The 25,152-nt window shown below is 41.7% G+C and overlaps 6 protein-coding genes across 6 annotated transcripts; 2 read left to right on the top strand and 4 right to left on the bottom strand.

Moving 5' to 3' along the window:
• Positions 1–92: 92 nt before the first annotated feature.
• LOC108568885 (epoxide hydrolase 4-like) lies at positions 93–3,113 on the bottom strand. The gene is made up of 2 exons (XM_017930232.1): positions 2,298–3,113; positions 93–1,060 (listed from the first exon to the last, which is right to left on the bottom strand). Exons 1-2 carry the CDS (start codon positions 2,544–2,546, stop codon positions 101–103), a joined length of 1,209 nt encoding a protein of 402 aa, XP_017785721.1. The 5' UTR covers positions 2,547–3,113; the 3' UTR covers positions 93–100.
• Positions 3,114–3,190: 77 nt separating this feature from the next.
• LOC108568883 lies at positions 3,191–6,872 on the top strand. Its single transcript, XM_017930229.1, is given in 8 exon segments — positions 3,191–3,790; positions 4,005–4,172; positions 4,246–4,388; positions 4,584–4,791; positions 4,848–5,053; positions 5,111–5,476; positions 5,588–5,656; positions 5,659–6,872. Coding segments are annotated over 8 exon segments (1,938 nt in total). The 5' UTR covers positions 3,191–3,701; the 3' UTR covers positions 6,348–6,872.
• Positions 6,873–6,933: 61 nt separating this feature from the next.
• On the bottom strand, positions 6,934–9,153 carry LOC108568884 (28S ribosomal protein S30, mitochondrial). The gene is made up of 3 exons (XM_017930230.1): positions 9,018–9,153; positions 8,076–8,931; positions 6,934–8,019 (listed from the first exon to the last, which is right to left on the bottom strand). The coding sequence occupies exons 2-3, from the start codon at positions 8,926–8,928 to the stop codon at positions 7,256–7,258; spliced, it is 1,617 nt and encodes a 538-aa protein (XP_017785719.1). The 5' UTR covers positions 8,929–8,931; positions 9,018–9,153; the 3' UTR covers positions 6,934–7,255.
• A 508-nt stretch (positions 9,154–9,661) lies between these two features.
• LOC108568888 (fibril-forming collagen alpha chain-like) lies at positions 9,662–15,615 on the bottom strand. The gene is made up of 8 exons (XM_017930235.1): positions 14,775–15,615; positions 14,135–14,482; positions 13,675–14,069; positions 13,014–13,616; positions 12,487–12,954; positions 12,068–12,427; positions 9,892–12,009; positions 9,662–9,822 (listed from the first exon to the last, which is right to left on the bottom strand). The coding sequence occupies exons 1-8, from the start codon at positions 14,980–14,982 to the stop codon at positions 9,676–9,678; spliced, it is 4,647 nt and encodes a 1,548-aa protein (XP_017785724.1). The 5' UTR covers positions 14,983–15,615; the 3' UTR covers positions 9,662–9,675.
• A 2,526-nt stretch (positions 15,616–18,141) lies between these two features.
• Positions 18,142–19,701, top strand: LOC108568886 (ubiquitin-conjugating enzyme E2-17 kDa). Its single transcript, XM_017930233.1, has 3 exons — positions 18,142–18,422; positions 18,725–19,010; positions 19,071–19,701. Exons 1-3 carry the CDS (start codon positions 18,379–18,381, stop codon positions 19,194–19,196), a joined length of 456 nt encoding a protein of 151 aa, XP_017785722.1. The 5' UTR covers positions 18,142–18,378; the 3' UTR covers positions 19,197–19,701.
• Positions 19,702–20,033: 332 nt separating this feature from the next.
• LOC108568880 (cytochrome c oxidase subunit NDUFA4) lies at positions 20,034–20,700 on the bottom strand. Its single transcript, XM_017930227.1, has 2 exons — positions 20,557–20,700; positions 20,034–20,373 (listed from the first exon to the last, which is right to left on the bottom strand). Exons 1-2 carry the CDS (start codon positions 20,596–20,598, stop codon positions 20,170–20,172), a joined length of 246 nt encoding a protein of 81 aa, XP_017785716.1. The 5' UTR covers positions 20,599–20,700; the 3' UTR covers positions 20,034–20,169.
• Positions 20,701–25,152: the final 4,452 nt, after the last annotated feature.

The raw sequence follows: 25,152 nt of genomic DNA, 5'->3' as shown, positions 1-25,152 counted from the left end.
TCGCTACATTCGATTTAAATGTAGTGTGCTTAGATTAAAACAATAACAACAAATTTAAACAAACAACAACTGGGAAACATGTGCGGATGTTATTTTTTTTTCATATTTTGCAATGTTCCAAGTTGATGTTGGTTTTCTTTTGAACGGTGTCTAAGACGGAGTTGCCGTATTTCACCGTCGTGGAGACGGCGCCGAACATGCGGTCCATCAGGCCCTTCGACGGTGACCTCTGCACCTGCGTCCTCTCGACGTTCACCCGCAGGAATTTCAGGATGATCCTGTTGAACATGTCCGGGTTGTCCTGGTGCGGAAACTGGCCGGAACCGTCCATGATCTTCACGAAGAACTTCTCGCAGTAGTCGGTGGACTGGACGACGCCCTCCAGCTTCACGTATTGGCCCTTGTTGCCGGTGATCAGGAACGTGGACTGCTTGACCGGTTCCATGCGTTCGCTGATCCTGATGAACGGCAGATTCCTGTAATAGTTTATGGGCCCCGTCCAATCCTCTTTACGCGAGAACGTGTACTTGTATGCCTCCATGTACGTGTCCTTGTTCCCGTTCTCCTCCAGATGCTTGTGGTACTCGCTGATCAGCTTGATGTCCTCCTTCAGAGCGTCGATCTCCGGCAGATACGGCCACTGCATGAAGTTGATCCAGTGATTGTTGAAGTAGCTGTGCGACGATATGTTCTTCCAGTAGATGTTCGGATGCGGACATCCAACAGCTATGAATTTATCGACCAGCTCCGGCTCCTGGTTCACCAGGTACCATCCAAGCAGACCGCCGAGGTCGTGTCCTATCACTATGCATCTGCTCACGCCCAGCGTTAATATGAACTGTTTCAGTTCCTCCAAGATGATGTCTATGCGGTAGCTTCTCCTCCAGATCGGCTTGTCCGAATCCCCGAATCCCTTCAGATCCAACGCGACGACCCTAAAATGCTCTGCGAGCGCCGGGATCTGGTACCTCCAGCTCAGCCAGCAGTCGGGGAATCCGTGCAGCAGCAGCACGAGGGGCCGATCCTTAGACCCCGCCTCCACGTAATGAAATTTTATACCCTGCAGCAGACAACCCAAATTACATCAGTTTTTAAAGTAAGTATTTCCATCTATACGTCAATTCCATAACAACACAGGGTGTTGCAAAAATCACTAATATTAGAAGAAAATAAACCAATTTAACGAAATTTTAATTATTTCACACATTTTCGTCAGTTTTGCATCATTTTTATTACATTATCAATCCGGCAGCAATTTAAAATAATTAAACCTCCGGCTCCGATTACTCCTTTTTCGGCTAATTAAATTTTAATAAATAACAAATATGTTTTCTGCTTTCCATTCGCGTTTATCGTGACTTTTCGATACGCAATCACGTAATTACAACAAAATTAAATACACACTCGAGACATCTTGAATATAACAAATATCTATGATAAATTAGCTTCAAGATTAATCTGTTTTTTTATAATTCAATCAGTGCGTAAAATACGGAGTAAATTAAATACTGAGATAATGTGAAAACGTTGATTTATGTCAACTGAATTATTAATAATATAATTAATAAAACAGCTGATAATATGAATTTAAATAGTTTGAAAATAACTTTGAACAATCGCAATAACAATTCATATTGTACAAAAATATTGAAACGAAAATAAATTTATAATTGGATATAGCATAAAACGGACTATTAAATATTTAACAGATCGTTAAACAATTGATCAAATGGAAAATTATGTTTTTTATTTATATCAAATTATAATTGGAAATAAACGCCTTTGTTATTGATAATTGATATGAATCATTGGAAATCCAAGCAACTTTGATTTGCAATATAAAAAAAAAATCGAAGTTCAATTATTTTCTTTTAGTTTAAGTATACAATTTTAGATTTAGTTGTTTCCCTTGAATCGGACTTTTGATGAGTTTCTGTCGACTGGACATGATTGGCTTAAGTGGTTTGTAAAGTGCTATACGAAGTTATGCGAAAATTAATTATTAATAATAGTAATCTATTTATTGTCATCAACAGAAATATATTTGCAAATAATTAAATAAAGAATCAATAAGATTAAGTTTTGAAGTTGTTTTCAATGAGAATAGTAATGATTAGAATGGCAGAATTGTTATTAAAATTGATATCGCGATGTGCAACCGTCGCTCAGTTTTGCGTTGCAAATCTACAACGAACATTTTTTTCTTCTAATTTGATTTCACCCGTCGATGCGATTCAATCTAATCTCGCTCCGTGCGATTCTGTAAGTTTTATAGTTTATTGGACACGAGGACGAACCTTGAGCTTCACGTATTTGTGCTGTCCGAGAGATGAGTCGACGAGGCAGTTCGGCGGATTGTCCCTCATCTCCAAACTGAAGAAGGCGTTCGGATTCCACAGCCATTTCGCGAACCTCTTCACGACGATCCAGAGGCCAAAGATCACGGCGACGGTGTGTATCTGCAGCGCGTCGATCCAGGAGATGCTCTCGATGCACCCGACCGAACCACCTCTCGTTACCATAGCACCACCACCAAGACTGCCCATTCGCGGTGCGTATCTGCAGCTCTCACACTTGATCCGTTTCGAGTCTTCGATGCGGCTGTACGGCCGGATCCTACGACTGTGCGTTACTAATCGCCGATCGTCCGATCGTTAGACATACGAAAACGGGGCAAAGGTCGAGCGACGACTATGATGATAGAGCCTCAGCACCGGCGTTGGAGAGGGATAAAATCGGGGTGATAACGCGAACACCTCCTCCTCGCCGTGCCCGTGTTTACATTCATTAACGTCCTTCGAATCGAACAGATACGTGCGCGTCTTTGCCCCAGACTTTGCGATCAGTGCATTTACGTAAATCCCCAATAAACGCACGTCTTTTCTCTTCCCCTAAACGCAAAAAAAAATCTTAATCAAAATATGTTTACGGATGTAGTCTAGTCTAAATATAGACATGCCATTCAAGTAGGCGTCCATCAATTAAGCGAAATTAATTAATGACCAGATGGTGGACGGGCTGCCTACTTAGCAAATCCCGTTAGGAATTCCTATTACATTTCATTCACCAATAACATAAAGTGATGAAGCCACTCAACTATTGCATGCGATACATAAGACAAACTAATAATGAATTAGATTAGTCGCAGCATCAACTAACAAAGTTCTTTATTTACAATTAGCATTCAAATTTCAAATTGGAGGCCCTTAAACAAACTTTTCGATGACAGCGCCATCGCGTCGGACCTGTCGCAATGTTTCTTTTCCTTTTCCCCGTATGCCTTGTTGCCTCTTCTTCTTCTTCATCGTCTGTACCGTAGTTTGCAGCAGCAGCAGCAAATCAGCTGATGAAGACGACGTCGACGAGGACGATATCGAATCGTCGCGATAAACAACGACTCGTCCATCCAGCGCAATATGTTTTTTTACACGCATAGTTTCGTAACGTGACCGGAGATCATGAGCGAAATGAATCACTTCGTTTTTCGCGTGAATCTAGTGAAGGCGTGACCTTTATATGTAAATAATAGATCTGCCACATATTTGATCGTACGCCTGCTGTGTGTGGTGTGTGCATTTACGAATACCCACCACGGAGTGAGAGAGAATAACCTACAAAAGTAAATAAGAACAGACAAACAAACAAAAAAAAACAAAAGAGGAGCAAATAATGGGAGCTGCTGCTGCTATGGTTTAGGAACGATGTTAATAGCTGCCCTCTCCGTTTGCACCTTGGTTACGTTTGTTATGGTCCTGATGCTGTGCTCGTGCTTCAAACGGAAACGCCAGAAGTAAGTTGAAACATTGAATCATTACGAGAAAACGTAACCACATCAATCAATCCAATTGGATTGTATTGTCTGTATTAATAAGTTCACTGTCGCATGTTTTTTTTTCTCACTTCTGTGTGTTTTTGTTTTGTTTTTCTAAACATTTTGTTTGTAGTGTTCTTTCATCGCACCTTTTTTTTTGGTAACATTCTTTTGTTTTTGGTTTTGTTTATAGAGATGATTGGCTTGGGCTTGATGGCATGGTAACGCAAAAGAATCCCGATGAGAATGTGAATCATCTTCCATCGGCGGCGGCGGCAGCAGCGACTGTGACGGCCGTCATCGCCGACGATGAATCAAGAAACGCGACCGGCGTCGACGAAACCGACAAGTTTCGAGAACGGTGCCTATTTGCAACTATTCAAAGCGTATTGTAATCTAATTGGATTTCTTTTCTATTCCTTTCGTATTATCAGCGCGATCGCCAGCAACAACACGAGGAGGAGTCTTCCGGATATCCCGCTGGAAGGGGTCAATCGGGTGGACGGCGGTGCCTGGGATCCCAACAACGACAACTCCTCCGAACTTTACGCCACAGTCGAACCCTACAATAATTTAGGTAAATATCTTCTAGTTTATGTTATAATTTATAATTCTTAATGGGCTTAATGAACTTGCATCTGATAATTATTACGTTGGAAACCTTTGAGGCGATATTTGAATATGCAGATCGTAACGGGAATGCAATTAGTCTACTTATTTGCTTAAGTAATTAACAGATATTTTATAAGTATTTCTATTTTCTTTTCATCAGCTAAACGTCACACTTTGACCAATGGATTGGAGACGCCCCGACCTCAAAACTCGAATTCCCAGAGCGACGATCCGTACGCCAGCGTCAATTACGATAAGTTTAAGGAGCATCCCTACGCCATAGTGAAGGCTCCAATCAACGGCGCTGGAGCGGACCAAGAGGAAAATCTCGAGGAGCCGACGGCCAGGACCAATCTGCTTCCTTCCTCGTAAGGTTACAATCGATCCATTGTGAAGTGTGTACTATATTGTGTTGTTATAAAAGTAACGATAGGCCGGGCACTTCGCATTCCGAATCCAACGCCCCGCCCAGATCTCGGCGAAGCTCCGCCCACAGTTCGACGGGTCTCGACATCAACGCAGCTTCCGCGGTATCAGGAGGCATCGCCGCTAGTCAGGAACTACCGTACATGACGCCCCCGATAACGCAGCAGCAGATCAACTTCAGCGGCGATTCCCAGGATTCTTCCAGTAAGTAAAATATAAGCGTAAATTGGATATTACTTTATTTATCATTTTGGTTTTTAGAGGGGTATACGAGTATCAGCGTCAGAGAGCCGCTGGCAAATATTATAGCGCAAACTAAAGAAATGAACAAAGTGAAGAGATGCTTGGATCCGCATTACTCGACGGTTTCAGATGATTCTGATGAGATGTACACAACGATTCCGGATCCCAACAATCAGGAGTACACAAGCGGAAGCGAGACTTACGCGCAGATCCAGCCGTTGGCCTTGACAGTCGCCGCAGAAATCAACCATCAAGTGCCTTCCACTTCTTCAGCTGCCAACAGCAATTCCGTTCCCGAAGCGACGGACGAGAGCAACGAATCCGCCCCGCAACCGCCCAGCGTGGATAGTCTAAAATCGATGACCAATTCCCATTCACGACAAGGTAAAATCCTTCTCCTTCTTATTATTATTTATTATTTGTTTTTATTTTCGTTTTTCGTTCTTTTTTTTTGTTCGTTTCGCGTTTCGTCAGCTGATGCAGAAACTTTTGTAGCGTCCTCGTCGAGTTCGGTGTTGAACTTGGGCTCACCGAAACCGGAGAAGCGACAGGCGAATTCGCCTCTNCGAAGAACTTGGACGATATGTACGCCAAGGTGCACAAGAATCGCAACAAGAAACCGTCCACGTCCGAGGAGCCACCCGCTGAAACGGTGGAGGTGGTCAACGAGACGAAGCAGAGGCGCGAGCACAATTACGAGACGCTGAAGAAGTCGCCGCGCAAGAATTCCGATCCTGGTTACGAGAAGGTGAAGAACGGTGATTGCGATGCCGGCGAACCGAATTACGCGAGCATCAACGGTCCGGACAGCTTGAGGACGGATCCCGGTTACGAGGAGGTTTGCAGGAACAATCCCGATCCGAATTACGAGCAGGTAAAAGATCACGGCTATTCCACGATCAAAGAGTCCATGGCCATGGACGGGTATTCGGTGGTTAACAAATCGCCGAAGGAGGACAGCGAGAGCGATCCAAACTACGAGAGCGTCAGCCAGAACGATCCCAATTACGAGAGCGTCAAGTATTTGGATGTGGGATACGAGCCGCTGCAGAACAACAATAACACGGACGACTCCTCTTCGTCCAAATCGAAGTCGGGTTATGAGACCGTGGAAAATAACGCGCATGATCCACCCTACGAGAAGCTGAACGAAGACAACAAGACCGACTCGGAGTCTTCGGGCTACGAGAAGATCGAGAAGAAGAGCGATTACGAGACCCTCCAAAGCGACGACGACGAGATTTTCCAGGTATAAGTCAGAGTAGAGTATTTATATTTATAGATTTATATATATAATCGATGCCGTGCGGTTCTTAGCCTCCCCTCGTCTTCTTTTCCTTTTCCCCAAAAATATTTGGTGCTACACAACAAACACACACGCAAGTAACGTTTCTGGTATAGAGGAGAAGTGACTTTGATTATTCGCATATACTTACCTTAGGTAGCCTTCAATGTTATATATTGTTTTCTGTATTTTATGTTAAAAAAAAGGAGGATTTAGTAGCGCCTTTAGTGTTACTTTCGTTTAATGTGATATATCTCATAATTATTGTTTTCAATTCAGTATTTAACTCGTATTAACTTTACTATATTATTATTATTCTCGACGTAAATATTCTTTTTTTTTAATATTATTATTATATATCTGTTAATCGGTCTCTTTCGATTTGTTGAGGAATTCATATTGACGGCCTAAAACCGGAAGAAAAAAAAAAGTTTACGTTTCTTATTGAGTTCGAGGGAACTCGAATCTTCGTTATTTTTTTCTCTTCCCTCACAGATGAACTCGATTTGCATTTCTATTTCAGGTTTGGGTAATTTTGTTTGTTTGTTTTTTGTTATTTTTTTTGAAGTATAAATATTATTGAATTGAGACGCGAGACGAGCGAAGTGAATTTAGGATTAAGAACGTTTATACATAATATATTCAAATTTTATATTATACTATTTATTTTGTACCATTTAAAGAAAAAACAAATACGTTTTTTTCATATATTAATATACACGACATATGCATATTACTGATCTTTTATGACTTCCAAATTCCTACCGTTAGAATTACAATTTCAGATAGTAATTGTTAATACTCAATTTATTGATCCTTTTCTTATAAACATTATTCACAAATTGCTTTTAAAAAAAACGCACAACACCCAAAATCGTCTATGGGAAATATTCCTTGGCGTAACGTCCCTTATGTCTGGGCAAGTCCGGCCTGAGCTTCCTCGGGATATAATTTGGTTGCCTATCATCCAAAGTCCTCTTCCACGGATCGACGAACAGCTCGAACGGTCTTCGCCTAGCCTCGATCGGTCTAGTCTTATGGTCGATCTTGTAAATCTTCTCCCAATGGTACACTTCGTAATCGAGTTTGAAGCGCGGCCTGTTCGACACCAAGTACTTGTACTCTCGCTCCAACCAATTCCTCTTATCGTCATCACTGTAATTGGCTATGATCTTCTCGCCAGCCAAATATGGCCTTAAATTCACACCCAAACGCTCCTGAGGTACGTTCTTGTAGAACTTCAGCAGACTCTTCAAAACTTCATCGTTGAAACCGACCAATTTACCGTCTTTGATCTCCTCGAACAACTCTGTCTCCGGTATCGCCCAGCAAACGTTCTTCAAAGGGTTCTCTTTGTAATTATCGCCGTTCATGAGGATCGTGTTCATCTGGTAAAGGTAAAAGGAGAATTTCTGTCCGTCCGTGATCACTGTCTGCGTCACCATCGGATAGGTGATTTCATTGAACGTCGTGAATCCAAGCATATTCGCTTGAGCGCTCAACCATCCAAACGACGACAAGATTCCTTGCCTGTGCAAAGCCTCTTTCGCATCGGCTTCATCCCCGAAATTCCTTTCCAACATGTGACCTCGCTTGTGATAAGACATCAATCCGAACTGATACTTTTCCCCAGGCCAATATCCTTAAATACAAATAATTAAACATCTTAAAGTTAATCAAAACTTCACCCAATTTTACCTGCAATATTCGCAGCGTGTTTATGAGTCGTCGTTGTACCAACAGTACGCGGATCGTACTTGAAGAACGGCACTTTGAAATCGGGATTCGAGGCTTCCGAATGCGGGATTATCGGTGGTAAAGGCAATTCGTTTCTTAACTGAACCGAGGGGCTTCCAGAGTAATGAATGGCGCGATCCACCGGATCGTCTTCGGTGTGCTTCCTCCATTCCACTCCGGTCCTGTACTTTTTCACGTTCAACGGCGGATTCATGCCTCCTGCGTACCAAAACGCTTCGATCCTCGCATCGTAATCCACCTGAGTGTCCAGCAGATGCGAATTATCCTCCACCAAATTATTAATCAAAATCCTATTCAGCTGCTTCACTATTGATGAACTCAATGCATCTTCAATCTGTTTCTCTGTCAAGTTTGTGTTGTTCCTTTTGTAACCTTCGTATTCAATCAGCAAGGCTTCTTCGATTTGAGATTTGATTGCCACTAAGTGACCATCCACTGAGATGTCATTGTAGAATTCTGGCAGGGTGCGAGTGGGGATCAAATGGGTTTTGGTGATGTGTTGAGCTAAGTTTAGATTGTTGTAAGGAACCTTGTCCTCTTGGAAAACGTAACATTTGAACCCATAGTATCTGGGCATGTTCAGTTTGATTTGCTTCTCCTCAACAGTTTTCACATCTTTTATCTCTTTCCATTTTGCTTCCTTCTTTCTGGCCTGCTTCGCCTCGTATGAAGTATCTAGAATTTTCGGGTACTGTGCAACTGGCACGTATTCGTCCTCCTGTTGGACCCCGACGGAGAAGCATCTTCGACTGGGCCCTAGGCTTCTCAGAGCCTTTAATCTTATGATAGACATAACCTACAACATTTATAAAAAGTATTAATCAGTGTAAAATAACAGAAACCAACTGCAGTTCATTACTAATAATTAGTCTAAATCTTTACCGTTCAGTACGTCTAGTAATTAATTCATTAAATTGATAAATAATCCTTTATTTTGATTGAGGTTTCTTAATGGATCAGCAAATTGGGGTTATGTTATGTAGTAGCTACAATCAAATGAATAATTCTATTATCACGAGGATATAGTTACTCAAAATTATTATATTATAGTAATCTGCTATATTGAAATAATATCTATGTATAATATATTTTAAAATTAAGGCATTTCTCAAATTATTTTCAAATTAATTTGGTGATTGTTAAGTTGTCTATCTTAAATATTTAAATTTATTTCTGTCTTTTGGGAAAGTTCTATCTCTAAATTTAAAATTTGAATATCTTCAAAAGCTTTCGTTTTCTTAATTTTCTTTACTCATTTTGTTCTTGTTTCAATATATTCGAATTGTAGGGTAGATTTCATTATTTTCTCATTTGCTTTTAAATTACTAATCATATATACACATAGATTGCTCTTTTGATGTTCTATCTTTTTAGAATTTCTGGTCACAAACTGTTGGATCTCTTTTCTAAATTTTTAATGTATTTTTATTTGGGGACTATAGGATATATTTGAAATCATTATAAGACTGTGTTTTTGTGTTATAAGTACAGAGTGTTTATTTTTTTCATTTCGCTAAGTACAAAATTAGAATAAAGTAGATTAAGAGTAGCAGACGGCGCCGATTTGGAGCCAGAACGCTTGATTTTCTTCGCCAACGTCTCTGACGGCGACATCGATGATGGGCAATCGGACTGGTTTATCAGTTTTGTACGAAATGACCGTCTTGGCCCAAGTGTCAGCTCGGAACTGAAATGCAAAGAACACACACGCATAGTTAATAAACTCTTCATAAACGTGTAACAATTAGATACTTACTCTGCATTCATCTTCTAAAGCTTCATATTTTAACCTCTGGTTGGGACCCTTTGGAGTAACCTCGGCTTCATTCCAAAGGATCAACTTAAGTCCCTTTCTGTACGTGTGCTTGTTCACGTCGTAATAACCGACGGAGTTCTTGCAATGATAGGTGATGTTCTGTTCGGCCTTCGAGGAGAGCAATTGGAGGAAACCAATTTGAGTGCTGTCCGCCTTGTAGGTCATCTTAATGCCACCATCGATTTCTCCAAGCCAAATTTCTTGTTCTTTTCCTACATGAGTGATTGTTGGAGATTTTTCTGGGCTTGGAAGGATGCAACTGGCTTTAGTTTCCATATCGCAATGGACCAAAATAGCATCTTTAGCGTCTCCTTCGTTTGGATCGATCCAGTATTGTCCGCTTTCGTAATGGGGATACGCGGTGGCGATGTCGCGGCACGTCTTTCCTGGGAACGACTTTTCGCCGTTCGGTTTCTTGAACTTCTCGAAGGATGCCTTGAGCTGCTCGTAAGCTTTGATGACCAAGTTCTTCCTCTCTTCGTCGGTGATCTCTTTGCCGAACAAGCGCATCGGTTCGTCTCCCATGGAATCGGGTCCCTTTTGGTTGTTGATTTGACCCTGAGCCATGATCGCCGCTAAACTGGCTGCGTCATACCCAATTCCTTCGCCTGGAGGACCCGGAGGTCCAGGAGGACCGGCCGGTCCCATCAGACCAGATCTACCCGATTCACCTGGTGAACCTCGGCTGCCGTGAGGTCCAGGTGGTCCTTGAGGACCTGGACCGCCGTCTCTTCCCGGTAATCCGCGCGGGCCAACTTCGCCGTCTTTTCCTGATAATCCCGGATTTCCGGTCATACCCTTCTCTCCCGTCAAACCTTGAGCACCTGGCATACCCTGCAGACCGATCAAACCGCGATGACCCTTCGATCCCTTCGCACCGATGTCGCCGCGTTCTCCCTTAGAACCCTCAACTCCTGGCGCTCCCGATTTGCCTCTTTGTCCTTGTTGACCTTCAACACCTTGCGGTCCAGTCTCTCCGCGCATTCCTCTCTCTCCTGTTGGACCGACTGGACCTGCATTACCCGGTGGACCCGGCATTCCAGGTTGTCCCGATGGTCCGGATGGACCTGGATTTCCGATTGGTCCCTTATCGCCAGTTCTTCCTGCAATTCCAGGTGGTCCTGCTTTTCCTGGTGAGCCTTCCGGTCCGGCGTCTCCAGCTGGACCAGTTTGTCCTGGTGGTCCGGCAATACCTTGCGGTCCTGCTGGCCCTTCGTTTCCTGGTTTGCCCTGCGCGCCAATCTCTCCTTGGGCGCCTCTCATACCCCTCATTCCTGCGGATCCCGGTGGTCCCGGCAATCCTGGCATACCCCTGTCTCCCGCCTGTCCTTGAGGACCTGCTGGACCGGTCATACCTCTTGGTCCTTCACTGCCGGAATCTCCTTTAGGTCCCTCAATTCCTTGCGGTCCGGGAAGTCCAGCCGGGCCTTGATTACCCGGTCTGCCAATATCACCGCTGGCTCCCTTAATTCCAGGAATACCAGCCAAACCTTGAGGTCCTGAATTTCCTGTCAGACCTGCTGGTCCTTGTTCTCCGGGCCTTCCTGGTGGTCCCATGATACCAGCATCTCCTCTGGCTCCGGTCTCACCTCTCGCACCCTTCGATCCAGGCAAACCGTTCAATCCAGATGGACCTTGCTCACCTGGTTTACCGATAATACCAGGATTACCCTGCATACCCTTGGAGCCGGTTAAACCGCGATCTCCTTTCGGTCCGGTAAGACCCGGAGGTCCAACTAAACCTGGGAAACCTTGAGCGCCCGGCGATCCCAATGGACCTCTTTCTCCCGGATTACCCGGTGCTCCAGCCTCGCCTGGTGGTCCAGGTAATCCTTGATCTCCGCGTTCAGCAGGTTCTCCCGGTGGTCCAACAGGTCCCACTGGTCCTTGCAGACCTCTCTCACCTTGTCGTCCCGGAGGTCCTTCTGGACCGATAGGTCCGAAAGAGCCACGTTCTCCTTTCTCGCCTTGCATACCTTGAGGTCCCCTCAAACCTGGCAAACCCAAAAGTCCTGGAGTTCCTGCGTGTCCCTTGTCTCCTTTGGGACCGAATGGACCCTAAATTGATTATTTATAATTAATATGTACTAAAGTCAATTGTGTTATTTTTCATTACAGGTAATCCATCCAATCCTTGAATACCAGCTGATCCTTTAAGACCTGGTCCTCCCGGCTGTCCCAATGGGCCTCTCTCTCCTGGAAAACCGCGTTCTCCTCTCAATCCAGCCGCACCTGGAGGTCCGACCGGTCCCTGAACTCCTTGTTCTCCATCCTTGCCCGGAGTTCCTGGATTACCAGACGATCCGGGTAATCCTTGGAAACCTCTTGGACCCGGTTGTCCGGCTGCTCCTCTCTCTCCGTCGCTTCCCGGTGGACCGGGTGGGCCGGATAAGCCGGGAATTCCATCCTTTCCTGGATCTCCTCGTGGTCCTGGTGCACCGGGCAGACCTGGTTCACCTTCCTTACCAGCTTCACCCTAGTATCAGGTAATTATATATAATTTATGTGAAATCAATGTTTATAAAAGTAAGTTACCGTTAAGCCTTTGTCTCCTTGCAATCCCATGGGACCTGGTAATCCGGTAAGACCTGTTGGACCTGGTTCGCCTGGCTTTCCGTCCGCTCCTGGAATACCTCTTTCTCCCGGATTACCGGTCTTTCCTGGTGGACCAGAACGTCCCTGCAAACCGCGAGCGCCCTGCAATCCCGTTGCACCAGGTCTTCCTATATCTCCCTGTGGACCTTTAGGACCGATAAGCCCTTGCGGTCCGCGATCTCCTGACTGTCCCTTCGGTCCCATCGCACCATCCGGACCAGGCAAACCGCGTGCTCCTGGGTGTCCTCTCTCTCCCTGAACTCCCTGAATACCAATCGGTCCTCTCATTCCGCGCTTTCCTCTTTTACCCTCCGGACCGATAGCTCCGGTTAATCCCCTAGGGCCCATTGATCCAGTTTCTCCTTTAGTTCCGCTCTCTCCTTTGAATCCGCGTTCGCCTGGCGCACCCTGTATTATCCACATTTAATAAAAAAACAATATACATTTTCTAATTTGATTATAATTACAGGATGTCCTTTGATTCCCGCTTGGCCCTGGATTCCAGCAAGACCTGGCAAACCTCTGGCGCCGGGGAATCCCGGTGGACCTGAAATTCCCTGAGTGCCGGTGCTTCCTTTCTCTCCGGTCATACCGTCCTTGCCGGAGATTCCCGGTGGACCGGACTCTCCTGGCTGTCCGGGACGTCCGCTCTCGCCGCGAGGTCCTTGCAGACCTTGACTTCCCTTAGGTCCTAAAGCGCCAGCGTCACCTTTGTTGCCTGGACTTCCGGGGAATCCTGGAGGTCCGGGCTTTCCAATTGCACCTGGTCCGCCGGGTGGTCCAGCAATACCATCGACTCCTCTTAAACCTGGTGGTCCAGGTGGACCTTCCCTGCCTCTTTCGCCGCGTTGACCTGAAGGTCCCATGGGTCCGGTCGGTCCGACGTGTCCTTGGATACCTGCAGCTCCTTTATCACCGGCCACTCCTTGCTCGCCTTTAGCACCGTCCAATCCTTGGAAACCGCGGTGGCCTTTCATTCCGGGAACTCCTGGCATTCCTGGTAATCCTCTAGGACCAGCAGGGCCTGCGGCTCCAGCTGGACCGGCTTCACCATCTTCGCCGGGTTCGCCCTAAGTTGATTTAAGTATTAATATATCAAAATTTTATTTTCTCTATATTCATATTTACGTCTTTTCCAGGTGGTCCGGGCATGCCTCTGAGACCTGGTGGACCGGCCGGGCCGGTCGGGCCTGATTCTCCGGATTCTCCTCGAACGCCTTGGAAACCCTGCGGACCCGAAATGCCTGGTGGTCCGGGAGGACCTCGAGCTCCGATCGGTCCGACTTGAGCCTGCAAGTATTGGAAAGGCTCCACCGGGAAGGATGGACCTTTATCGTTGCCAGCTTCGGATAACGCTAATTGTTGGTAGTACAAAGATAGATCTGGTGCAGGACCCGGAGGACCTGGTGGACCGGGAATACCGGGATGGCCTGGGCTGCCTGGAGTTCCTGCGTTTCCTGGGTTACCTTGATCACCGGGACTTCCAGTGGTTCCCCTTGGTCCGGGTATAGATTCCACGACAACTAACATCAAAAAAAAAAATATTAATTTCAATTTAATTTTTTCTTGGCGAAAAAGATACGCGTACCTGGGGGACAGTTGGGTAGTTGGGTGCAGATGACCTGTCCGCTGGTGCAGGAGCAGTTGGTGCATGGATCGGATTGCCAGCGTTGACCTTCCTGGTACCATCTTCCTTCGTGGGAGCAGCTGAACGCAGCTGCATGAGATTCCGGCACCAGAGAACTTGGTGTCGTCGGTGGCAAGATGCGAACGTCAACGCTGCTGGTGGGCGCGGCCGTCTGATGTTCCTCTTCGGGTTGAACGTAGACGCTGTCGACGGTAACACCGGCGACATCGAAATCCCTGGGTCGCTCATCCGGCGGCTGCGGCGTCGGATTTTCGCTCAGAACTACCGGGGTAGCTGCAGTAACTGTAGCTAAAGATCAACATAGAATATCAGTATTTCAGCAAATAAGAAAATTGACTATATGGAATGCAATGAAGTCATATATGCTTGACCCAATTAGAATATTGAAAGAACCCTCAATGACCTTTCAAAGTGACAGTTGCATTCAATTGAAGCATTAAGTGCATGCTGATGCAATGAAGTGTCAATAAGATACTGCAATGGAATGGGGAGTTCCACGGGTAAGTGTACTCGGCCCCAACTTTGATTTTATACAATGAAATGAAATTTGGTAAAGACAAATGATTTCCAAAGACTATACCTTTCTTATCGTCCAATTCCTCGTAGTAGTCCTCGTATTCGTTGCCGTACTCGTCGTATTCGGAAGCCGCCTGCTGCGACTGAGTTGCTCCTCCTTCTGCTTGCTGTGCTTGAGGTCTGAGCCTCTGCCTCCTGACCCTCGCTTCGACTCCAGCAGAAGCCAGAAGCACCGCCGTCGCCACCGCCACTAATAAGAACTTGGACTTCATCTTCGAAGAGGCACCCTTGCTGTGCGAACAAGGGGCCCACGACCGTTTCTGATCCACTTCCCTGTTCCATCCTCCTATTTATTACCCGGTCACCCAAAAGTGGGAAGCGCGCGCGGGGGGGAAATCTTCTCTAAAACGTTTTAACACATCTTCAAATTTACATGCAACATCTCGTCTCCCTCTCCTCTCCACTCGCATCGAATGAACACAATTCCAATTCCAAAACGAGAGCTAAAAATTGACCAAAAAAAAAAAGAAGAGTACTTCTGGCTCTGTCCGATTACGCAACGCGCGAAAATCTTCAAGTATCTCCTATAGACTAATGTAATTATAGTACAAAAAATAAGCGATAATTCATGATTTGTATTCTAATTCCCTGGATCGTTTTTTTTTCGGGTTGCGCTCTTCTCCTTTAACGATGTTTCGGCCGTAATTAATTGGCTCGGTTTAGCAATTGGTTAATTTTTAAGATTCTTTGGTGTTTATTTAGGTCTCATTAAACGCATTTAAGAGCGAGCCACATCACACATGTCAACTCATGGATCGGCATTTGCCTCGTAAACTATTAGGGAAGAATACGCACATACATACAAACGCATCTCTCTATCTATATTATATTTCACGCATAATTCGTGCGCGCTTGCTTCGTTCGTGATCTAAGAAGCTGCTGCTCCGAGCCAAACGAACAATTAACATAGAAAACGGCCAATTGGATGTCAACCGAATGAAGAATTATTGATCAGCGATTCAATTTTGATAATGTTTCGCAATCGAAAATACGCTCGGTCGCCAATAGATTCCATTTGCAACCGAAACAAACGAATTGCAAATAAAATTAATACAAAACAAAACAAAATACGAAAAAAAAAGTGTATTTCTAATCAAGAAGCAGTCTATGACCTTATTTTCTGTGATCCAAGATCTCTGCACAATCCATTACATATTCGAATCCCATTCGTTGACCATCTATTACTAATCCACTCATCGAGTCTTGAACAACAAAAAAAAACTTACTAATCACAATCACACGCATTTCCTTCCTTGCGAAATTCTATCAACTATTATAGCATACACCATTCAAATAATCTGTACATCATCAGTATTACACACAGATAATATTTCAAACATTTGACAGCTTAATGATTTATATATATTAAAAAGTTGATCCAAATTATGAAATATGTTATAAGAAATTTCAATTTCCAATACGTTTCTTAAATAATTTTCTCTAAAAATATTGAATATCATCATGGGAAACGTCGGTGCGACATTTCGTTTTGACAGTTTCAGAGCAAACGAAATTTATGTCACAGAGATATATTATTTCATTAGAACTATGAAATTAGCACCATTTAAAATATTAAGACAAGTCGCATTCCCGTTTGAGAGATTTGTGCGTGCTTTAGCGACGATACATTTAACTCAATTGGGAAACGTTTTCAATTGCTTTGCAGCAGTGGTTCTTAACCTTTTCGAGACGCGACCCAGATTAGCGGGACAACTGTTTCGATCTTGCGACCACTGATGACGCTATTAAAGCCACTTGTAAAATAGGAACTGCAAAAAAAAATGTGCACGCTCAGTGCGAAACAGAAACTGCGAAGCGTTATTTTACTTGAAATGCGTTGCGTCAATGCATCGAGAGTTCTATTAAGAAAATCATTTCATTTAGTATAAATATTTGATGTTTTATAGAAGTTTTGTTGTTGTTTATTGTAGATGAACGAACAATTTTATTTCAATTTTAAAACGTTTTTTTTCATCGTATTTTGTAATTGAGGAAATATTTGAATTTAGAGCAGGCTGGTAACACTGATACCAACTGAATTTTTGTTTCTATGTTTAGAAAAACGAATCCAAGCTTAGTCGTTTACGGTCCGGACATTTAGCCAGATTGCTGCATAATAGAATTCCCATGCCCACGTCCATACGATGTCTCATTCAATATATATAGTTTTAATGTGTCAACCCTTCTAATTTATACCTTTCCGAGGTCTCTCCACGAACCTGAGTACTGAACCGCTGAGACCCCGGTTTGAAAATCGTCATATATTTGTGTTCAATCCGTTACCTTTAGTGTCTTTACCTGTCTGGCCGTATCTCTCCTATGTACATATTTTATAGATGTAGTTAGAAGAAGTCGTTTATTTTGATTATTTGTTTTGAAGAGGGAAATTTTTGGTGTACTATTTGGACGGAAGAAGAAATCCGATGAACACAGACAGGGGCTGGCTTATTGGCGCGTAATGCGGAAGCCAAATGAAGATGGGGAAGGAAGAAGAAGAAGAAAAACGAATGTTCATATCATCATTAAGGTATGTTGCACAATTAGGTGCAGTTTAGAAGTTTCATTGTGTGTTCAGGATATTTATTTGTGCTTGTAACGATGGTGAAGTTTTCTTCGTACGTGAGACAAAGAAGTTTTCCGCACATTTCTAAGAATTTGCGTAAGGCTAAGACGTCCACGAAGTTTCAATCGAATGCACGACGATTGCGTATATCAAAATTTAGAATATTTGGCGTAAATGCAGAACTTTTCGTTCCTGCTGATATTCGTCAGAATAGATATCGGAAGGATGATGAGAGCAGCTTAAAATGTTGGAGCTGATCCACATGAGCGTTTCCAAAACTCTGCTCTGTTCCAGGGAATATCTGGAGTATAGCTACGTCGGAAATTCGGACAAAGAAATTATGTGCTTTTATAGCATCTTCGTTCAAGATTTCGAAAAGCGGATGGTGGAGGTGACGGAAGCGATCGAGCGGGCGAGCGGCGGAACTCTTCAAATCGTTGCTGATGTACGACACGCAGATGGAGCCACCGTCGCCGTCGGTGCAGCAGAGATCTGAGCGAACTGTCAGAAATAGAATAACCTAATCAAAAACTCCATCATTGAAAAGTGTAATCACAGTGCGTTTATTTTTTTCGATCGAACAACAGAATCCCCACCGTTCGTTGTTCCACCGACAGCGATGACCGAACCCTTGCAAAAGGACTGATCGAAGCCATCGTCTCCCGTGAATATATATATATAACTATCTGCCTAACGCATATTTCCGTACATATTCTATATCTGTATACACCAATACATACACACACACACTCACACATTCTCGCCACTCCGCTATATACGTACGTACGTACATACGTATATATATATATATATATATACATATATAAAGCAGCGCGACTGCACTTTGTGTGTGTGCGTGTGTATGTGAGAGTTGCTGCTGCTGTCAGAATATTCTGTTCGTCCCAAGAACTCGACTCCCCAATTGGAAACCGATCGCGCGGCGCGACGATCTTGCGAGAAGTGAAGAGAGCAGCAACAACATTAGTAGTAGTAGTAGCAGCAGCAGCAGTCCCCCAGGAGAACCCCTTCAGGAGAGAGCAGCACAATGTCCACGCCAGCCAGGAGACGTCTCATGCGCGATTTCAAACGGTAATTTTCACCTTTATTACTATCCTCCACATTTATCAAGAGGTGCATTTAATTGCACGCGATTTTCCATGAGTCATATATATATATATTCACGCACAGGCTGGCGCGATTCGCGCCAGGACCGTTTCCGATTCCTTTGTTCCTCTGATCGCTTTTTGTTGTTATTGTTTGTTTGCTTTTCATCCTTTTTCCATTCCATTCCCCCCTGTGACCAACAACATCCTTTGTATTTGGGTCAAAGGTGACATTGATTTCGTGCAATTGGCAAGACGCGGATGTAAACAACAAGTTCCCATGTGCAGGTTGCAGGAGGATCCCCCAACCGGAGTCTCGGGCGCTCCCACCGACAATAACATCATGATCTGGAATGCTGTGATCTTCGGGCCCCATGACACCCCCTTCGAGGATGGCACCTTCAAACTGACCATCGAATTCACGGAGGAGTACCCCAACAAACCGCCGACGGTGCGTTTCGTCAGTCACATGTTCCACCCCAACGTATACGCGGACGGCGGAATCTGCTTGGATATTCTGCAGAACCGATGGAGCCCTACTTACGACGTCTCCGCGATCTTAACTTCTATTCAAGTAAGTGAATAACAATCCACAAATCCGACAAATCAGTATCTCTAATCGCTTTCTTTTCAGTCTCTATTAAGTGACCCAAACCCGAACTCACCAGCAAACTCAATGGCTGCTCAGCTTTACAAAGAGAACAGGAGGGAGTACGAGAAGCGAGTGAAGGCTTGTGTGGAGCAGAGCTTCATCGATTAGCCATCTCCAGAGACAGCAGAAACAACAACAGTTTAATTATTATTATTAATATTAATACCTCTAAATTATCGCTGAACGACAAAACAAAAAAAAATCTCTCCTATAAGAACCAGACGCCCCCGCCCCCCATCTCCATGAAACCTCTTCCTCAATGAAATCCTTCCCCCAAAGATTAATTGATCCTCCACAATCTCAGAAGCCTGGGACATCCGCTGCATGCCTCCTGGTAATAATTATTTGTTCTTTTCAAAAAAAGATTGGAAAAGCAGCCGAATTGGCTCTAAACAAAACTGATGATGAAGATATAAACGGTTGGGCAGACTTCACATATATATAAATACATATATATTATTTTTTAAGGGATAAAATTCTGTTAATCGATCTTATATATATTTTTAATTTTAATTTATCGTACGCTATTATCGAGACGCTTTAATCAACAACCACCCTCCCCCCACAACATACTTTACCAGTCCTCCCACCCTCGTTCAATTAAAAGAAAAAACACACAAATGAGTGAGGAACGAAAGTGATCTAACGCAATCTTTAATTATTTTTTTTTTATTTTATATTCATAAGCAATCAAAGTTTAATTTAAAAAAAAAAATTATTAATTTTTTTTGTTAATCGACCTGCCCTGCGCCACAGTTATTCTTTTTCCTTCCTCAAAAGCAACAACAACAAACAAAACAATCTTCTGGTAGTTAAATGTGTTACTTTTATTTTACGTATACTTAATAAATTATTATAATTAATGTTTATTTCTGTAGAATCATCATCATAGCCAGCTATGTGTGTGTGTGTGATGAAACGAAAAAAAAAATAATATTTTTTGAATTCACTATTTCTTCTGTTTTATTTACACATTACAAGATAGGAAAATTAATATAATTAACTTTAAAACATTGTTAACTATTCAATATACTAGAGCTGAGAGAGAGTGAGTACACTGCAGCAGCTGATTCCAACTTGTTTAGTATTTCGGGGCAGGGCTCTCCATCTTGGAATAATCCACATTCGGGGAGTAGAATTTGTACTGTTTGTTGGAGTAATGCTCGTTGGAGATCTCTCCTTCCTTCCTGTTCCAGGCAACATCAGGGTTGGCGAGGGCGAGACGGGCCGTATAGAAGACGGCACCGACGCAACCCAAACCGACGCACACGTACAGCGGGATCAACTGCAAATCAATCAATGCAAAATCATAATAAATCTATAAAGTGCATAGCAAATTAGAAGGAGGCAGGTTAGAAAATTTTTTGGGTATTTTCGTTTTGTTGCATAACAGTCGAAAAAATCAAAGGTGCACAAATATAGAGCCAAATTCGATGGGCAATTATTTGGATTTTAGCCGTTCACTTACAGCCTTGTGCTTCTTCAGCGAGGTCAAGCTCATTCCTTGCATCTTGTTTAGTTGTTGGTTGCTTTTTGCTTCCAGAAGAAAATACCCGAATTTCTCGTCGACTGACGTACTGGTTGTCTCTCACTGAAACTGACGTATCGACGATTGCAGAAATCTACTTATTGGAAAACCGGCCGAAACGAGCGCAATCCATGCCTGCCGCAATCGGAGCGAAAGAGATGCAGCATCTACCGCATAGAAAGACAGAGTGAGTCAAAATTATATAAGTATAAATGATCAATTTACATAAGAGCAATCTCTTAGCTGTACGACTAATTTTAAATGAAATCATACGATCGAAAATCACTTCTATTTATATTTAGATTTAAGATAATTTAGCGCGATCCGCTTGATTAGCATTGTGAATCAGCGGGAGATTTAAATTTAAAGTGCGGACTCGATTTCAAAGATGGCAGCATGCTTCAAAATAATGAAGAAAAACTTCAATTTGAAATTCGTTGCACCGTGGCTGTATCATAAAATCTGCTACAAAAGTTGAAGCAGATTCGAATCTCACTAACTGTAAACTTGTAAAATAAACAAATAATACAATAAGAGTCTTTATCTAAATCGATTTTCAATTTATGTTAAGGAAGATTTGTACTAAACTTGTATATTTTGTTACACCCTTTGGTTCGGGGTGCTGAAAGAATACGACCAAAGTCCACTCTCGCTTGTCGTAAAAGGCGACTAAAGGGAGTTATCCGCAGTAATTGCCATGGTTACCATTGCTTTACTGCTATGATCACTATGACCACCATTGTATTTAAATTGTTATGGTTTCGAGACAACGCCATATTATGCAGTGGACATAAAAATGTTAATGTCGATGCGTCTAGTTCACTTATTTAGCTTAAACAACGAGAAGTAAAGTCCCATTACGGCACTTCGGAAATAATATTGTATTCACGTGTGGGCGCTCTCTCCTCTGCTCGGATTCCCTCAATAAAATACGAGCTGCGAGCGAAGTTTTGCGGGCGATTATGGATATGCTTTGAATAAAACATGCGGTTTAAAGTGCGCTGAAGGAAAATCTAACGCAAATCCCTCAGAATCCATCCGCAATTTCGGATGCCACCTTGTAACGGGGTCACATCTCTTGTTTCTTTCTATCTTTTGTTTTTTTTTCTTTTTCTATTTGTTTCGTTACCTAGGTTAATTCAATTACGACTGCGCCTGTTTGATAATAACAGTTCATTCACGAGTGGACGTAATTGCGTAAGCACTGGAAAATTAGGATGCAGTAGGTTTCAATCATTTAAAGTAATTTTTCCGCTAATTAAGGTCGAATGTTCTATTTGTTTTTTCTTCTTCCTGGTAAATCTAGTGCTTGTATGCTTCTTAGAAAGTTTTCCAACTAATTGGTTAAATGTTCTTAGTTTCAAATTTTCTCAGTCTAAGCAAATCAATTACATATAACATTTAAAAAAAAAACTTTAATTTTCACAAAATATTAACAAATTCATCAATTTAATGAATAATAGCTGCTAAATATTGAGACAAAGATATATTACATAAAAACATACAACATAATTTTAGAGTCTTTCACTATAATTAGTATATTTTAGTATATAAGTGGATTTCTAAACTACTTTCATTTCGAGATGAAACTTGCATTATTTTTTATTCCGTTACATCTTAACGTGTCATATAAACATTCATACACAGAAATAGTCGCATTCTATTTGCAAAACGTATCTCCTTATAAGTAGCGCTAATTTAATGAAAGTGAAATTGAGAGTTGTTTTTTTTTGTTAAAGTGGAAATAAATGTTTCAATATATAATCTCTGATTCCGAGTGAAAACGTTTCGAAAGGAAACAAACATACATTTCTATTTATTATTATTCATTCATTTATAGCCATCAGTTTCATCTCAAGACGGAATTATGAAAGTGACATTTATTTATACTAATTGTTTTACATTGAAATATATAAATATAATCAAACATTTATATTAAAACGATTTTCTCTCATTCTCAATACAACTTTCATTAAAATTGATTCTTACTCCTTTTCCTTGTATATTTGCATAGTAAATTTTAATAAATTCAGACGTAATTCAGTTTCTTCCACCAAATCTTAAAGATTTTTTTTTAAAATTTAGAACTAATTGGATGAATTAAATAGTTAAATAAAAAAATACGCCAATATACGAACATTTTCAACATATCAAATATCAAACGGTTCAAATATTTGTTACTTTCCAATAGTTTTGTACACTTCAAAACCATAATTATTGCTGCTCTTATAATTGATTCGTATCTTTTCTCCACTTTATAACTTTCCTCACTTTTCATCTTCTATGGTGCCAAAATAAAATACGAAGAACTACTTCTGGCAATTCCCGAAATTTCACGAATGGACTTAATATAAATATCTCAATTAGTAATTAACAATTGTAAATTTTCTAATAATTCATTGTTTTTTTTTTCTTCAAAAATATAAAGAAACAACGAAAATATTTGGGTTTAAATTGAAACCTTTGGTAATTAAGGTAAACTATAGCTTATATATGACTACCATAGATTGTTTTGCAAGTATTTGATGTTTCCATGGCACTCGCAGACGCGTACAAAGTGCTTGCAAAAATAAACTCAATATAAAAATCAGTTTTATATTTGTTAATCAACAATTTTTATATTCTCTAATATTTGGAAATATCAAATAAAAACAGAAAACATTTGGGTTTGAATTTAAACCTTTGGTAATGAATGTAAACTATAGTTTATATGTCATCGGTTTTCATGACTACCATAGATTGTTTCGCAAGTATTTGATGTTTCCATGGCACTCGCAGACGCGTACAAAGTGCTTGCAAAAATAAACTCAATATAAAAATCTCATTTTAACATTTGTTAATCAACAATTGTTATATTCTCTAATATTTGAAAATATAAAAAAAAAACTGAAAATATTTGGGTTTGAATTTAAACCTTTGGTAATGAATGTAAACTATAGTTTATATGTCATCGGTTTCCATGACTACCATAGATTGTTACGCAAGTATTTGATCTTTCTATGGCACTCGCAGACGCGTACAAAGTGCTAGTAAAAATAAACTCAATATAAAAATCTCAGTTTTATATTTCTTAATCAACAATTGTTATATTCTCTAATATTTGAAAATATAAAAAAAAAACTGAAAATATTTGGGTTTGAATTTAAACCTTTGATAATGAATGTAAACTATAGTTTATATGTCATCGGTTTCCATGACTACCATAGATTGTTTCGCAAGTATTTGAGGTTTCTATGGCACTCGCAGACGCGTATAAAGTGCTTGCAAAAATAAAGTCAATACAAAAATCTCAGTTTAACATTTGTTAATTAACAATTTTTATATTCTCTAATATATGAAAATATAAAAAAAACAGAAAATATTTGGGTTTGAATTTAAACCTTTGGAAATGAATGTAAACTACAGTTTCTATGTCATCGGTTTCCATGACTACCATAGATTGTTTCGCAAGTATATGATCTTTCTAAGGTATTCGTAGACGCGTACGAAGTGCCTGTAAAAATAAACTGAATATAAAAATCTCAGTTTTATATTTGTTAATCAACAATTGTTAAATTCTCTAATATTTGAAAATATAAAAAAAAAACAGAAAACATTTGGGTTTGAATTTAAACCTTTGGTAATGAATGTAAACTATAGTTTCTATGTCATCGGTTTCCATGACTACCATAGATTGTTTCGCAAGAATTTGATGTTTCTATGGCACTCGCAGACGCGTACAAAATGCTTGTAAAAATAAACTCAATACAAAAATCTCACTTTAACATTTGTTAATCAACAACTGTTAAATTCTCTAATATTTGAAAATATAAAAAAAAAAACAGAAAATATTTGGGTTTGGATTTAAACCTTTGGAAATGAATGTAAACTACAGTTTCTATGTCATCGGTTTCCATGACTACCATAGATTGTTACGCAAGTATTTGATCTTTCTATGGCATTTGTAGACGCGTACGAAGTGCTTCTAGTTTATAAAAGGTACTCTTCTCAACATAATAGCGTAGTAAGAAAGGTATATGAAATGAGCGTTTATTTCTTCTGCTCGTAACTATTATTCTGCGGAGAAGAAGGAAACGTCGTCACTTTCATTGCTATTCAAGTGACTCACTCATTTACTCCCCCGGTAGTTCAGTAGGAGTTATCGAGGGTCCATTATATATATAAAAGAAAAGGTCCGAGAATTTCTTGCACGATTCAATAAGGGCAAAGCTTATCGCAATAATTCCGCACTCGATCTTCGCGTATCGGCCAGAAATCCTTGAAGGATCGCGGCGGCGCATGTCCTATTCCTCCACGGAAGAAGGAAATGCAATTGCATGCAACAATGGGGGCGCGGAGGGGAGGTTGCAAATCAATAGGTTGTGCGAGGCATCGTCATGGCCGTACGCACACAAGGGTTAGAGGAGGCGGCGACTACAACCACCACCGAGGTGGCGCCACAAGGCAATCGCAAGAGGGTAGTTTCGGAGCGCCGCCACCGCCGTCGCCACCCGCACCGCGACCACTGTCATCCGCCTCGACACGCGAACCCCACCC

The sequence above is a fragment of the Nicrophorus vespilloides genome, unplaced genomic scaffold (genome assembly GCF_001412225.1).
Source record: "Nicrophorus vespilloides isolate i.1.1-1 unplaced genomic scaffold, Nicve_v1.0, whole genome shotgun sequence".
NCBI lineage: Eukaryota > Metazoa > Arthropoda > Insecta > Coleoptera > Silphidae > Nicrophorus > Nicrophorus vespilloides.
This window is presented reverse-complemented; position numbering and strand designations above follow the sequence as displayed.

Coding starts and splice junctions, on each gene's coding strand:
- LOC108568885 (XM_017930232.1), bottom strand. CDS start 2,546: ATGGGCAGTCTTGGTGGTGGTGCTATGGTAACGAGAGGTGGTTCGGTC. Junction 1,061..2,297: donor ACAAATACGTGAAGCTCAAG/GTTCGTCCTCGT, acceptor TGTCTGCTGCAG/GGTATAAAATTTCATTACGT.
- LOC108568884 (XM_017930230.1), bottom strand. CDS start 8,928: ATGTCTATCATAAGATTAAAGGCTCTGAGAAGCCTAGGGCCCAGTCGA. Junction 8,020..8,075: donor ACACGCTGCGAATATTGCAG/GTAAAATTGGGT, acceptor TTTGTATTTAAG/GATATTGGCCTGGGGAAAAG.
- LOC108568888 (XM_017930235.1), bottom strand. CDS start 14,982: ATGAAGTCCAAGTTCTTATTAGTGGCGGTGGCGACGGCGGTGCTTCTG. Junction 14,483..14,774: donor GGAATTGGACGATAAGAAAG/GTATAGTCTTTG, acceptor GTTGATCTTTAG/CTACAGTTACTGCAGCTACC. Junction 9,823..9,891: donor CTTTAGAAGATGAATGCAGA/GTAAGTATCTAA, acceptor TTTGCATTTCAG/TTCCGAGCTGACACTTGGGC.
- LOC108568886 (XM_017930233.1), top strand. CDS start 18,379: ATGTCCACGCCAGCCAGGAGACGTCTCATGCGCGATTTCAAACG. Junction 18,423..18,724: donor CTCATGCGCGATTTCAAACG/GTAATTTTCACC, acceptor TCCCATGTGCAG/GTTGCAGGAGGATCCCCCAA. Junction 19,011..19,070: donor CGATCTTAACTTCTATTCAA/GTAAGTGAATAA, acceptor CTTTCTTTTCAG/TCTCTATTAAGTGACCCAAA.
- LOC108568880 (XM_017930227.1), bottom strand. CDS start 20,598: ATGCAAGGAATGAGCTTGACCTCGCTGAAGAAGCACAAGGCT. Junction 20,374..20,556: donor CGCTGAAGAAGCACAAGGCT/GTAAGTGAACGG, acceptor ATTGATTTGCAG/TTGATCCCGCTGTACGTGTG.